General features: G+C 38.4%; 1 protein-coding gene across 7 annotated transcripts in view; it reads right to left on the bottom strand.

The window, feature by feature from the left end:
• Positions 1 to 799: 799 nt before the first annotated feature.
• The window catches only part of DIXDC1 (DIX domain containing 1), a 74727-nt gene continuing 59431 nt past the window's right edge, over positions 800 to 16095 (bottom strand). For all 7 annotated transcript variants that reach the window (XM_089915534.1, XM_089915533.1, XM_089915537.1 and 4 more), the window contains 3 exons: positions 6667 to 6772; positions 5621 to 5729; positions 800 to 4063 (listed from right to left, as the gene is read on the bottom strand). In XM_089915534.1, the coding sequence (XP_089771660.1) occupies positions 3983 to 4063; positions 5621 to 5729; positions 6667 to 6772 (296 nt within the window). In that variant the 3' untranslated portion in view covers positions 800 to 3982. The remainder of the gene's footprint in view (positions 4064 to 5620; positions 5730 to 6666; positions 6773 to 16095) is intronic.

Genomic DNA, 16095 nt, shown 5'->3' with positions numbered 1-16095 from the left:
TGTTTTGCATCTTTCAGTGCATAGCGAGTTTGCATTTTGAATATACTTTTTACAGGTGTAGCTAAATCATGAGAGGGCACAGGTTAAACAGTCTAGGAGTGGTAAGTTTACCCCAGAGGTAAGCTAGGAATAATTAGGTTTGTCAAATCAGTCCTGAAACTTGTAGAATGATATTACTGGTACAGAATGGGTTAGATGTAAAGAGGAATTAGTTGGTAGTGAAAGTTCTTTACATGTTTAATTTTAACATAATAATGGAATAACCCAGTTAAAATGGCTTGTAATTAATAGTTGAAAATATGTAATTGGAAGGCAAGTGAAAGCACCCAGGGCTAAAGATTTAGCTATATAAGACATTTAAAGTGATAAATGAAGGCTAAGTTTTAGGAAGGCATCTTTCAAATTAATTTGAAAGTTCTGGTTCTTTTAAATACACATTCCTGAAAGCCTCTTGTTAATGTTTCTTGCTTTTGCATTAGAGACTGTTTTGTCATACAGTTTAGAGTCTTGGGTTCTTACTTGTTTGCACATTTATATATAATGTCAAAAGAAGTGCTACGTAAATGAATTTTCTTTGATAGTATAACCTATTGATATTTTGCACTTACATTAGAAATACCAATAGTAATATCTGTAGCAATAAAGTAATCCTTATCTCTCCAAGTAATCCTGTTACTCCCCAAGTAATGAGTAAACATGATACCAGGGAGATCACTTGAGGAAATTTTCTTTCACTAAATGTAAATGGCTTTCTTGATTAATTTCAGTCAGTAAACACAAGTGAAAATTATTAATGGTATTTAGTTTGCAAACTCCATTTTATTCGTAGTTTGTTTCTGGGTTTTTTTTAAATTAGGTCACAAATCTGGTACAGACAGTTAAAACTGTTTATCACTTTGATAATCAGAAGCCTCTGGTATAACACAATCTTCATGAAAACGTAAAACAGAATACATGGTAATAATCTCTTTGAAAGCAATGGTTGCAAACATCCATGTTTCTAAGAAAATATAACTTTACATATATATTTTAAGCAAGCTGTACCTCTTACATAAATTCAGACAATAGAAGGAGTGTGCAATCATAATGCTTATTTTATGGAAAAAAATGAAAATTATTATTATTATGACCTAAATGATTTTAAGTAATTAGAGTCCTCTTGGATTGAATACAGAGTATAAAGATATTTTCCTTAATTTACAACCTTCCTGGTCAAAAAGAGCTGGAAAGTTGGTCAGTAAGCAGCATTGATATTACCAAGTAAGTTTAACCTAAATCCTTTAGGTAGAAATTGTAAAGTGTTCCAATTCCAGCTACTTTAGTTAACTGAGTGAGAACAGTCTTCAGTTTTTAAATGAAGACTGTTTAAGGAATTGAGCTTTTTACTAACTTAGTTTTTGTGAGAGGGTCATTTTTTAAATCAGGTTTAGAGATTATTTCATGAACTCTAAACATTCTAGTTCCTTAGTTTTCTCAAAGAAAGAGCACTTCAGCAGTAGCAGGATGCACTGTCCCACACAAATGTCAGTAGGGGGTAATGCTCTGAATAAGTCAAAAGGCCTCCTAGTGTATCAAATAGGAGACAATTCAAACCAGAATGAATCAATGCACACTCTTCCTAGAAGGCTCCTCTGTTTAGAAACTGGAATGAGGATTACCAACACATTTTATACAAACACTCTGGTGTGCCATCCTGTAATGGGGGTGCTTAGGTATCACCCGTGGCATATGAGATTAATGAGCTATTAATTCAACTTAAGCTTTCTGTGGAGGCACTAAGGCCATGCAGCTCCTTTTCCAAAAGACATAGAGATAAAAGACAAAGAAGGTAGAGGACTCTGAAAATTTTCTCTGATTTAATTTTCTCTGAAAAGTTAAATTCTACATAATAGTAAGAATGTTTGCTGAAAGAAAACTGACAAGTAAAACTGATTTAAGCGACAGATGTTCAAGATACATTGTACTGAAAATACAATAACAAATTTTGGCCTGATAACCCTCATGCTGTCTTATAGCAAAACACTAAAATACATGCAACAGAGAAACTGGTGACATGAGGACTTCTTCTCCAGATTTCCTGGGGGTGGGTGGCTGGGGGGGGAATGGGGAATATACTGTTTTCTTCTGTTTGCTTTCATAATGAATTATTCTTGCTTATAAATGACTTTCCCAAATTTTCCCAGTCATTTCTGATGAGAAATCATTCTTCAGTAGGAGGAAACCAGGTAAACTTACATGAAGGACATCAGGTGTCTTTTGAGTTCCTTCTGTCAGCTAGAGGAGCCATCAAATAGGTTCCGTAAAACTAACTCCATAACTAAAATGGCTGGTAGAATTGGAATAATCTGTCATTAGTATACTTGTAATAAAATAAAGCTTGTTCCGAAACCACAAGGGCTGGTAAGAAGAGCAGAGCCTGTATAAAAGCAACAGGCTTTTATAAAAGCAACTGGGTTCTCTAGAAAATGGATCTAGTATACAGAATGTGAGAATATACAGAACTCTCACTCAAGTTATAAAAATAGACATGGTTCTTGGACAAAAAGCAAATGAGTAGAAAAGAATTCTCCAAACATGAACTTAAAGACACATCTATATAAAACAACAAAATGTCATCTCAGAGCTCCGATCAGTCGTCTGTTGAAATGGCTGAAAAGGGGAGATGAACTAGAGACAGACAGGTCAAGAACCCACAGCTGATCTGTCTGACTCTTCTGGTTGGCAGTGTACACTGGTGATCACAGGCAGAGAGACTGATATATCTGATTGGTTGATGGTGCTTGGTGAATGAATGAGAAAACTCAAGGTATAAAGTAATCTCTGAAAGTTTAAATCTTAGCTTCTACATTTGACAGTGTTGCACATGAGAAAGGATTCTAGGTGTTATCACCCAGAATCAACCCTGCCATTCACAACTCATGCTCCATGCCCCCATGGTTTCTTTTGTGGCCAAAGGATCAGCCTAGACTAAATATATAATAGAAGAGAACTCTGGCCTTGAAATGAAGAGGGGTAGACCAGTAACTCATGCTCAGTACTTATAAATCACAAATACTGAAGCTAATGGTCTGTTTCCTTTTGACTGCAAAGGAGATGCCATGAGCTAAAGAAAGTCATGAGAGAAAGAAAGTCAAGAAGACATGGGTAGCAGCACCTTTCCATACCCGCCTGGATTTGAAAGGAGACTTTCACTCCTTATTCCTTTCAAACACAAAGTTCATCAGCTGAAAGGGGAAAAAATGGCTCTAAAGTTAAAGAGTCCCCAGAGAAAATGAGCAGTACATGAAATATGCCCTCTGTGGGCTAAAGGACAAGTTGCAAAACCAGTTAAGACACAAGAGGCAGCCCAAGGTCTTACTTAATTATGGTTTTAGCATAGTATATAGCACAATATGGGCAGCCCTTTTTCAATCCATTCAACAATTCAGCACCATCCATGTCCAGTCCAAAAAATTCCTGAAGAGTGGGCTTTCATCTTTGGTACCACCTTATGAGTTATTCTTGGTTTGCAATAGCTGCAAAGAAGCAAAAAAGCTGGTACCTTCACCTTGTCTGTGAGTACAAACGCTGGTACTCTGCTGCAACCACTGAGGCCAATTAAAATAATACTGTAACACACAGGAGTGATACATCCAGTTCCCAGGTTCCAGATAATAGCAGCCATGCCCATAAAGGAGTGGGATCATCCATCCCCATTGGTTAAGGCCTTCGGTTTGTTGTCCTCAGAGTAGAATAAAACACTGTGTTCCCACGGACAAGGAACTCCACAAGAACCCATGGTCTACTTTTGGACAGGGACTTTAAGTACCACACGTGCCAGGCACAGAAATAGGACTAGCCTATAGCTGTCACGCCTGGAGAAGCTTCTGTTTTGGCAGCACAAACTAAAAACTTCTTAGCGTATTCTGGTTTTAGTCTTCTCTCCTGAGTGAAGCAGCCAGGGACTGCCAAGTTCCACAAGCCCTCAATCTAATAGTCAGCATTAATTCTCTCCATGGTCTTCTTCCACCCAGGCTACAATTTTCCCTTCCCATCCAGGGATGGCATCGTCATCGTGGAAAACCTAGAGAAAGAAGAAAAGCCACCATGAAAAAATTATAAGACAGGGGGTCTCACTAAACATCTGTGGTTGAAAAAGAAGATCTCAGACATAAAGGATAAAAACGTATAGAGGAAAGCCTTGAGTTAGAGCCTATGTCCCTTTGGTTTTGTCCCTAAAGTTATAACTGGTAAAAAATATATATATACAGTTGACCCTTGAACAACACAGCGGTTAGAGACACTGCCCGCCCCCCTCCCTGCCCTGGCCCTGTGCAGTCAGAAATCCACATATAACTTCACGGTCGGCCCTCCATATCCACAGTTCTGCATCCTCAGATTCAACCAGCTGCTGATTGTGTAATACTGTAGTAGGTATTTATTGAAAAGCGTCTGTATATAAGTGGATCCATGCAGTTCAAACTCATACTGTTCAAAGGTCAACACTGTATGTGTGTGTGTATATATATATATATATATATATATATGCTTTATATATCCTTAGTTCCGCATCTATGAAATGGTAAAAGCATCCCTCTAGTACTGCTTTGCTCATAGAGATTTATAAGAATTAATAAATTACTAACCATAGAGCACTCTGGGCTTCTCAAAAGAAAGCAGTACTATAAGCATTTAAAAAATGAGAAAGGGGAAAATTTTGGCCCGAAGCATTGTAAAGAAAGGGTTAGAACAAAGACCAATCTTAACATGTGTGCATGCAGTTCTTTTCAGGCTCATTCGTTCAATTCATTTCCTAAGCCACTAATAAATAGAAAGGGTTATTAAAACATTTCAGTGAGAAAATCTTTTTTTTTTTTTCGGCTGCACCACACAGCGTGCAGGATTTTAGTTCCCCGACGAGGGATCAAACCTGTGGCCCCTGCAGGGGAAGTGAGGAGTCTTAACAACTGGACCGCCAAGAAAGTCCAGGAAATCTTTACAAAATAAAGTATTGGCTTTTCCAACCTTTTTCATTCTGTAACCACTATGAGAGCGCTCATAATACGTCATGACTCAGAACTCTCTTTCAAAAAAAAAAAAGAAAAGGTCTGTTTTTGGCAGATATATTACAAAGAGAAGTAGAAGTATAAGCTAAGAAAATAGTCAAGGAGTTGAGAATAAGCATAGATGACTTTGCAGAATTTCCTCATTTTCATTATATGAGAAACTACCACCACAATATACAGTTTCATATATTCATGGCAGTTTGTTTATTTTGCTCTACATAGGAAGCAGAAAGTTTTCTAAGGTTTGGTTACAGATAGAAAAGAGACTCGAAAGCCAAGCATTTGTTCAATGTAGGTTCTTCATTTTCCCTAACAAAACTTTTTCCTTTTTAAAATAAAAATTCTATCCAAGTTTGATTAGAGTGATTAAGACCTTGAACTAAAGAAGCTATCAACTTCTTGGGCCATTCCCTGAACCTTCTCAGTCTAGAGTAATCAACTGGTCGGAGGCACTGGGAAACTCCTCTGACCTGGTTAGGGAACTGAGGTACTTCTGGGTACTAGTCCTTGAGTAGAAGTCTTTAGGGTTCAAGAACAACCAGCAATACCACCCAGACTCCCTGTGGATTCTGTACCTCCTCCTTGACAGTGCCAAACTCAGGATCCAGTGCTTTGAAGTGATACCGATGACTTCCCTCCCGGTCAATAGCTGCTTTAAAATCCTTCAGTGTCACCTCCCCCAACCTGCAACAAAAAGAGAGAACACTGATATAGACCGTTTATCAGTAGGTTGGAAAGATAAGATGTCAGCTTTAAATCCAGGCCCCTGCCAAAGTCTCTGGAGGCAGAAACAGCGTGGCCTTGTTAGGTCACCACCCTTGATAACCCAGACGATTCTGAAACAGCAGAAGTTAGGGAGCCAGTCACTATTAGGGAATGAAAATGGCATTACAAATGGGTTGATCTGAGAATTTAAAATAGATTTATTGCTTTGGCAGCAGCCAAATTACTTTTTTTCTGTTTTACTCTGAAAATAAGACACAAAGTCTCTGAAATCTAATTTGTTAAACTATCAATATGTCTAAGTTCTCTTGATTTCCTTCTTTGCAACAATTCCATTTCTATAGGCTGGTAGAATTAAATCAAGTATCACCATCTTTACTTCAGAAAGCTCCCCTCTAACACAAACCAAGCAAGACTCTTTAGGAAAGGGAAATCTTATCACCTCTCTCAGCAGTTGGTTCCAGAGTTTAAAAATCTTTATTTCAAAGCCATTTACCTTAGAAGGGAGTATATTAATTGAGTGTTTGAAGGTTTTTAACATGAATTCTCTATAGGTTAGCTGCAGTCATCAAATAGTAACAAAGATCAATGAGTAATAAGTAGCCCTGGAATGCCAGGCTGTAATCCAAAGCTATCAGCAGAAGCTATTTTGAACACTTAAAAAAATTGCTTTCCTAACTTGGAGCATCTTTGCATATCAGGATTGGAAGCACTATTATTGTGTCTGTACCTTGTAATGCCACTGGTTAGTGGTGAAACTAGAACTTGAATCTCTATCTCCTGTGCCCTTCTTACTACACTGCTTCTCAAACACCTTACAGCTGGTTAGATGGGCAGTAACTAATGATTCTGCCTTCCTGTCCTTTTTAAAGGAGAAATAATGATCCCAGAATCTCACCTCTTTGGTATATTGACCATGAAGGGCGTAAGTGACCGGTCAGTGAAATAGAGCACCTTCGTGCAGGCGCTGCTGACAGTTGGAGAGCTCTGTGAGTGAGACAGCTCTGCAATCAGAGAGAGACTTTGTGGTCAGAACATTCAATTTGCTTCCAACAACCCGTCATTTCTAGTTATTCAAAATGTCCCAGGAGAATGAAGCTGCCTGAGGTCATAGCACAGTTTTCACACTCTTGCCAAACACCTTGTCCACAGGGTGTGTGACCCACAGGAAGTCACCACTGGGGCCACTAAGACAAGGGGTGCTTCGGACATGGATGCTATCACAAGGACCATCATTTCTCACCCGTCACAGGTGATTCTAACAGGGGAACAGCAACTGTTCTGACAGGCACTGTTGCCAAGAGTCAAAAGAGGTCAGAGAAGCCAGGCAAGATTTCAGCTAGGGCAGAACGGACACACAGCAGGAGCTGCAGACACTGCCAGCATTGAGACTGCGGAGGTCAGTGGTAGAGAATGCACATGAACTTCAATGAAAAGACAACTGATTAGGAACAAGAAACACAGAAGCAAAGTAACCGTAGAAACTCAGATTCCAAGAGGCCTTATATTTCCAGTCTAAAAGGCAAAAAGTCTACTTTTATCCCTTAGCTACATAGGATCTATATGTGTTGGTCCCCGTGGTTTTTTTTTTTTAATAAATTTATTTATTTTTGGCTGCGTTGGGTCTTCATTGCTGCATGCAGGCTTTCTCTAGTTGCGGTGAGCGGGGGCTACTCTGCGTTGCCACGCGTAGGCATCTCATTGGAATGGCTTCTCTTGTTGCGGAGCACGGGCTGTAGGCTCGCAGGCTCAGTAGTTGTGGTTCATGGGCTCTAGAGCACAGTCTCAGTAGTTGTGGCGCCCGGGCTTAGTTGCTCCGCAGCATCCGGGATCTTCCCCAACCAGGACTCAAACCCGTGTCCCCTGCACTGGCAGGCAGATTCTTCACCACTGCGCTACCAAGGAAGCCCGGTCCCCGGGGTTCTTAACTTAAATTTCTTAATCCATATCTTGTCTCTATTCTTTGTATAGGTACTTATGGAAAAATTTAATCAATGAGTTATTTGTGATTATGACTTTAAGAGAATAGAAGAAAAGACCAATTAAAAACTTTTATCACAAGGACCAAAAATAATTTAACTTTTATTAAAATAACTCCTGCAATTCCAGCTACACGTTTTCTTCATTTATTCTAGGCATTTATCCCAATCAAACAGGCAGCCACCAGAGAGCAGTTCTAGGAAGGGGTTTTTTGGTTTTTGTTTCTGATTTTTTGGCCGCACAGTGCGGCTTGTGGGATATTAGTTCCCCAACCAGGGATCAAAACAGGGCCCTCGGCATTGAAAGCATGGAGTGTTAACCACTGGACCACGAGAGAACTCCCTAGGAAGGGGTTTAAAATAAGGAAGTAGGAGGGATGAATAATACAGGAGAGAAAGACAAGGGAACATTCTCTCTTTGCACGGCAATCAATCAGTTTTCAGAATTTTTTTCAAAGAATGCCAATTATTGAAACCTACATGCCACGATGTTCCTTTGACTCCATCACCTAGAACAGGGCCTGGCACACACTGGCTTTTTAATAAAATAAAATATTCACTCTTATCATTAAATTTATGATGGATCCTTTCACTCATTCATTCAACAAACATTTATTGAGCACTTACCATGCACTAGATTTTGAGAATATAAAATTAATTATATGCCTCTGACCTCAAAGATTTCACAGTCCAGTATAGATGACAGGTATGATAATAAATAATTACAATACACTAAAATCAGATTGGTACAAACTGCACAAGAAGACTGAAGATGAAGTAGTTAATTCTACCTGGAAGAGGTCAGAAAGGTCCCATAGTTGGAGAATTGTTAAACAAAGCACCTAAAAAATATATCAGATATAGAAGTTGGAAAGGGCATTCCCAGAATGAAGGATACTTGTAAAGGCGTGAAAAGGGATGGATCATGTATTTATAAAACTGAAACTCATCTAGTAAGGCTGGAGTGTAAGTAATACATTGGGAAGTAATGGAAGATGAGGATAATAAAGCAGGGCCCAGATCACAAAGGACTCTGCCAGGCTAAGATGTTTAGATATTAGTCTTAAGCTCTGGGGAGATATTCAAAGGAAGTGATACGATCAGACTGGCATTTTAGAAAGGTCAGTCTAGCAGCAAGTATGGGTCTAGTATGGGTTGGATGGGAGAAATTCTGGAAACAGTAATCCCATTAAGAGGCAATTAAAATAATCTGAAAGATGAGGAAGGGTAAGATATAGCCCTGGAGCTAGAGAAGGGATGGATTTGAGAGAACTTTAGAAGGTAAAAGTCTTAGTACTTTGGATATAGTTGAACATCAAGGATAAAAGGGAAAGGGAAAAATAACTAAGATTTATAATCTAGGAAAACAGATGCATGGTAGTTACCAGTACCTAAGATAGGGGAACAGAAGTATCATCCATTTAAAATGTTTACTGGGTGCCTATTACGTATCAAGTACTAGAGATACAAAGATAAACTAGGTACAATTCCCACCCATTAAGGAGCTCAAAGTCTAGTGGGGTGAAATAGCAAAACAGTTATAATATAATAAAATAAAACATGAAAATAATATTGCTGTGGACTCAGTTGTGTCCTCCCCACATTCATATGTTGAAGCCCTAGACTCCCATGTGGCTGTATTACAGATAGGGCCTTTAAGGAGGGATTAAAGTTAAATGAGGTTATAAGAGTGGAGCCCTGATCCCATAGAACTGGCGCCCTTGTAAGAAGAGGAAGAGACACCAGAGCGCTCTCTCTCCACCACGTGAAGACACAGCAGGCAGGCAGCCATCTGCAAGCCAAGAAGAAAGCCCTCCTTCAGCAGAACCTGACCACACTGGCATCCTGATCTTGGGACTTCCAGCCTCCAGAACTGTGAGAAAATAAATTTCTGTTGTTTAAGTCACTCAGTCTATGGTATTTTGTTACGGCAGCCCAAGCTGACCGATAAAATGTTATGTACACATTTTAGGTGAATTTGAAGGTAAGAGTATGTCAAATGCCACACAGAGGTCTAGTAGATAAAGACAGGTTTGGTAAACAGGTCACTGATGACATTAGTGAGAGGAGTTTCAGGTGACTAATGAAGAAGGCTGAGTTGGATTACACAGGCTTTTCGAGTAAAACAGAAAAAGATTAATGAGGGAAAAATAGTCTTACTCAACATTAACTCATGTGATAAAATGATAATTGCTGTTTCAGGGTGACAATACTATAAAAATCATATACAAAAACCTCAGAGAATAAACGACCCAGAAACATAGCCTTGCACATACATGTGTGTGTAAATTTAATACATGATTTTAAAAGGCATCACAAATCAGTTTCAGCTTTTAAGTTTAGGTTTATGATCCATTTGGAGTTGATTTTTTGTATATGGTATGAGGTATGGGTCAATGCTCTTTTTCTGAATAATTTGTTGAAAAGCCTATCCTTTTGCCATCAAATAGTTTTTGCACTGTTGTTAAAAATCAACTGGCCAAATATAAGTAAGTCTATTTCTGAACTTTCTACTCTGTTCCAATGACCTATGTGTCTATCCATTCACCTATACTGCACTGTCTTGATTACTCTAACTTTATAGTTAGTTTTGAAATCAGGTAGTGCGGCACTTCAACTACTTTATTTTTTCTTAACTTTTTTTTTTAACTATTCTAGTCTCATCCATATAAATTTTAGTATCAGCTTGTTTATATCTACGAAAAGTCTGATAGGATTTTTATTGGAATTGCATGAAGCTATAGATCATTTGGGGAGAATGAACCATCTTCACAATGTTGAGCTATGTTTTCCCCATCAAACAAGGCTGCTTCTCAATTAATATGATGCTGATAAACAATAATTTTGTAAGTGGTAAAAAACTATGTAATAAAAACCAGATTATTTTTAAAATCTATCATCTCCCTTGTTTCTATTTGTTCCATGTTTTTTGTTCCTTTTCTCTTTTATCCTCTTTTTCTCCCTGCTTTTGGAGTGTGTATGTGTGTATGTGTATATATCTATATATGTATGTGTACATGTATATATTTTGGTATTGTCTTCAAAGCCCAGTATGTTTAGATTCTCAGTTTGAATACACCATTTCAACATGGAAACTATATTTTAAATAGTGAGATATTTTACTTCTTTTGCTATTGGATTGAGTATTTTTACAATTCCTTTTTATCTCCACTATTAATTTTGTCATTTAATTCTTTAAAAATTTAGTGGTCGCTCTTGGATTTAAATACACATCTTTAATTAGTCAGTCAGCTTTCAAATGATATTTACTGCATCACATGTAATGTAAGAACTACAGAAGTGACAACAGTAGAGTCCTAATTCCTCCATCCCAATCTCTGTATTATTGTCATACATTTTACTTTCACATATGGCATAAACCAGTAATACATCAATACATTTTTTGCTTTAAACAGCCTGTTATCTCTTAGAGCAATTAAAAATAAGTGGGGGAAGGTCTTTTATATTTACCTTCATTTTAACCACTTTTTTTGCATCTCCCAGTTTCTTTCATATCATACTCTTCCTGTCTGATGAAATTACTTTAACATTTCCTGCCACGCAAGTCTGCTTGTTATGAATTCTCTTGGTTTTGTGTAAAAAATATATATATATATATACTCTCTACCTACAGAATTCTAGTTTTTTTTATAGAAATTTTTATAGAATTCTAGATTTTTTTCTTTCAGTGCTTTAAAAATATCCCCCCACTATCCTATAACCTGCAAGGTCTAATAAGAAATCTGTAATTCTCATCTTTGTTCTTCTGTATGTAGTAATTTTCCCCTCTTCAAGGGGGAAAAGATTTTCTCTTTTCTTTGATTTTCAGCAATTTGACTCTTTTGTTGTTTTTGCTATTCATACTTCTTGGAATGCTCAGCACTTCTTGGATCTGTAGTGTGATGTTTTTAAAGCATTTCTGGAAAATAATTGGCCTTTATCTCTTCAAATACTTCTTCTGCCCTGTTCTATCTCTTCTTGTTCAGGGATTCTAATTACTTGTATCTTAGTCCATTTGATATCGTCCCACAGCTACTGGATGCTCTGGGTTGTTTGTTTTTTCCTCTCTCCTACTCTTTTTCTTTTTGTATTGCAGTTTGGGTAATTTCTATTGACCTATCTTCAAGTTCACTGATTCTTTCCTTAGCTGTGTTGAGTCTTCTGATGACCCTGATGAACCTGCTGAAGGCACGCTTTTTTTTTTTAATTAATTAATTAATTTATCTTTGGCTGCATTGGGTCTTCGTTGCTGCACGCGGGCTTTCTCTAGTTGTGGTGAGCAGGGGCTACTCTTCATTGTGGTGCACAGGCTTCTCATTGTGGCGGCCTCTGTTGTTGCAGAGCACAGGCTCTAGGCGAGTGGGCTTCAATAGTTGTGGCACACGGGCTCAGTTGTTGTGGCTCGGGGGCTCTAGAGCGCAGGCTCAGTAGTTGTGGCACATGGGCTTAGTTCCGCAGCATGTGGGATCTTCCCAGAGCAGGGCTCAAACCCGTGTCCCCTGCATTGGCAGGCAGATTCTTAACCACTGCACCACCAGGGAAGTCCCTGAAGGCACCCTTTATCTTTGTAATATTTACTTTTATTTCTAACATTCCATTTGACTCCTTTTCATAATTTCCATATCTTTGCTAAAATTCCTCACCTGTACATGCATTATATTAACATTTTTACCTCAGCCATTAACACAGTTTTTAAAGATTCCTTTTCTGATGGTTTCAACATCCTAGTCACATCTGAGTCTACTCTTGAATAGACGCTTATGGACCCTTGACAGTGGCTTTTATTTTTCTTGCTTCTGTGGATGCCTCATAATTTTTTTATTGACTATCAGACATCATGTGTAAGACAGTAGAGACTAAGGTAAAAAAGGTTTATGTCTAGAAATGGGCACACTGCTTGTACTTCCCGGCCATTGGTGGGGACAGCTGAGCCAATCTAGTCAGGAATTGAGCTGGGATTGGGATTTTTGTTAAGGTTACTTTCAGCACACCATCATCTTCAAATTTCTCTAGGGTTATGTTTAGGAAGGTAGCTGGTTTGCTGGAGGGTTTTTCCTCAATAATCCTGCTCCACCCTCAACTTTAGACTTTACTTGTGTGCCTGTGCCTCAGAGTCAGTCTCTTCACACGTGTGCCCCTCCCACAGAGGCAGGCTGCTATTGCTTCTTACACGGTACTTGCTCATCTGGTGGTGAGGGATAAGGGGGGCTTCTCTGTTGTCATGATCCAACCTCAGTCTTGAGGGTGGGGCTTTCTCAGTGATCCTACTCTTTCCCCAGTGGTAGGCAACCTCTAGTGATCTGAGCCCAATACAGTTTCCTGCCACTCCCCTGGGGTAGAGAGTGCTTTCATCCTTTTTTCTTCCCCCTAGCTGAAATAGGTCTTCACCTTTGCCTGGGAAAGGGAGGGAGGGGCAACAGAATTTGCTCCCCTTTCTTAGTGGCTTAAGACTTTTGTTCTTTAAGGGACAAAGGTCCAGATGGGGCTTCACATTTTTCCAGCAGTGACAGGTGCTCCCCTGCTCTGGGCCTCCACCACCAAAACAGGTTTTCTCTAGACTCTGTTCCCACAACAAATCTTTGTCATAAGCACCCAAATGGAAGTCGATGGAAGAGTCAGCAAGTAGGTGCAAACTATTCTTGCATTCATGGGCCCCAGGGTTCCTATAATCTCTGCAACGCCTTTCACAATTCATTAAAATCTTAGCTGTTTGTATGGTGGTCCCATCTTCCTCCCAGGCTCTGCCACAAGTGAACAAGTGCTGTATCCTATCTGTCCACTGAGGGACCTGTTTACATTTCTGGCTAGTTAGCTACCCTCTGATTTCATCTCTCTGATGGATTCAAGAAAGTTATGGTATTTTGGACTATTCAACCTTTTCTTTCTGTTAGCATAGGAACAAGGCTCCTTCCAGGTCTTTTTTAAAATTCACATTTTAAAAATTGAGGTAAAATTCACAAAACTCACCATTTTAACCATTTAAAGTGTACAGTTCAGTGGCATTTAGTACATTCACAGTGTGGTGTAATCACCACTATCTAGTTCCAGAACATTTTCATTATCCTTAAAAGAAATCTTGCACCCATTAAACAGTCACTCCCTTCCTAATCCTGACATCTGTCTAATCTACTCTACTTTCTGTCTCTATGGATTTGCCTGTTCTGGACATTTCATATAAAAGGATCCATCCAAATTGTGCCCTTTTGTGTCTGGCATCTTTCACTTAACATTTTCAAGGTTCATCCACGTTGTAGCAGGTATCAGTACTTCATTCCTTTTTATGGCTGAATAATATTCCATTGTATGCATATATAAGAAACTGTTTATCCACTCATCAACTGATGGACATTTGGCTTGCTTCCACCTTTTAGCTATTGTGAATAATTCTGCTATGAACATATATGTACAAGTTTTTTTTTTTTTTGAACGCTTGCTTTTAATTCTTTTGGGTATATACCTAGGAATGGAATTGCTAGGTCATATAGTAATTCTATGTTTAACTCTTTGAAGAGCCACCAAAGTGTTTTCTATAGTGGCTGTACCATTTTACATCCCCACCAGCAATGTATAAGGGCTCCAATTTCTCCACATCCTTACCAACAATTGTTATTTTCCATTTTTTTAGAACCACCTAGTAGGCATGAAATGGTATCTCACTCCAGTTTTGGTTTGCATTTCTCTAATAACTAATGATTTTAAGCATATTTTCATGTGCTTATTGGTCAATTATTTATCTTTTTTAAGGAAATGTCTATTCAAGTCCTTTGCCCATTTGTTATCAGATTTTTCTGTCTTTTGTTATTAAGCTGTAAGAGTTCTTTATATATTGTTCATCCCAGGCCCTTATCAGATATATGATTTTCAAATATTTTCTCCTATTCTGGCTGTCTTTTCACTTTCTTGTTAATGTCCTTTGATGCAAAATAGTTTTCAGTTTTGATGAAGTCCAATTTTTCTATTTTTTTCATGCTTTTGATGTCGAAGAATCCAAGGTCATGGATATTCCCCCCTGTGTTTTCTTCTGAGACTTTCATAGTTTTTACTCTTGTATTTAGGTCAATAATGCACTTTGAGTTAATTTTTGTACATGGTGTGAGGTAGGGGTCCAACTCTATTCTTTTGCATGTGGATATCAGTTGTCCTGACACCATTTATTGAAGATACTATTTGCTGGTCAAATGATCATAGATGTATGGGTTTTATCTGAACTCTCAATTCTATTCCACTAGTCTACTGTATTACTTTTTAAATAATTATTGTTGTTGTTTTTCCTTAAGAGTAAATGGCAAGACAGGAAGTGGGTTCAGAGAGAAGATTGCTCTTTTAGGAGATTTGACTGTAGTGAAAAGGAGAAAGAGCATAGCCTTGCATATCTCACATGCCACACGCAACACCAGATTATTTGCATATAATATTGTACTTAATGCTCATAATCCTTCACGATTATCTCCATTACATAAATGTGAAAACTAAAATACAACATTAATTAATACTCTTGCCCATGATATATTCTGCTGATAGCTACAAGTGCATCACAGATCTGTTTGATTCTATACTCCATCTTTTTTCCACTCTATTGTTTTGTGTCCAGTTTTGCACATGAATTTGAAGTGCCTTTCAACCTACAGAGATACCCAGTTGGCATTCAAAAATATAGCCCTGAAGCTCAGAAAAGGTTTGGAGTTAGAGATGAAAGTTTAAGAATAATTGGCACATGAGGTGGATGGACCTAGAGTCTGTCATACAGAGTGAAGTAAGTCAGAAACAGAAAGACAAATACCGTATGCTAACACATATACATGAATTTAAGGGAAAAAAATGTCATGAAGAACCTAGGGGTAAGACAGGAATAAAGACACAGACCTACTAGAGAATGGACTTGAGGATATGGGGAGGGGGAAGGGTAAGCTGTGACAAAGCAAGAGAGAGGCATGAACATATATACACTACCAAACGTAAGGTAGATAGCTAGTGGGAAGCACACGCATAGCACAGGGAGATCAGCTAGGTGCTTTGTGACCGCCTGGAGGGGTGGGATAGGGAGGGTGGGAGGGAGGGAGACGCAAGAGGGAAGAGATATGGGAACATATGTATATGTATAACTGATTCACTTTGTTATAAAGCAGAAACTAACACACCATTGTAAAGCAATTATACTACAATAAAGATGTTCAAAAAAAAAAGAATAATTGGCACACAAGAGTAGCTGAAGCCATGGAAGTAGAAGGGATCACCTATAAAGAATATGAGACCTAAGTCTAGACCTTAGTGGAATCCCAGGGCACATTCAAGGGTTAGACAGAGAAGAAGAAGAGGAGGTTGTATCTACTTCATGAGACTACAATCCA

This window comes from Delphinapterus leucas, chromosome 7, assembly GCF_059928025.1.
Source record: "Delphinapterus leucas isolate spDelLeu-1000000601 "Yukka" chromosome 7, BTC_Dleu_Yukka2, whole genome shotgun sequence".
NCBI lineage: Eukaryota > Metazoa > Chordata > Mammalia > Artiodactyla > Monodontidae > Delphinapterus > Delphinapterus leucas.
Note: the sequence above shows the minus strand (reverse complement) of the source record. Positions and strands in the feature narration are given on the sequence as shown.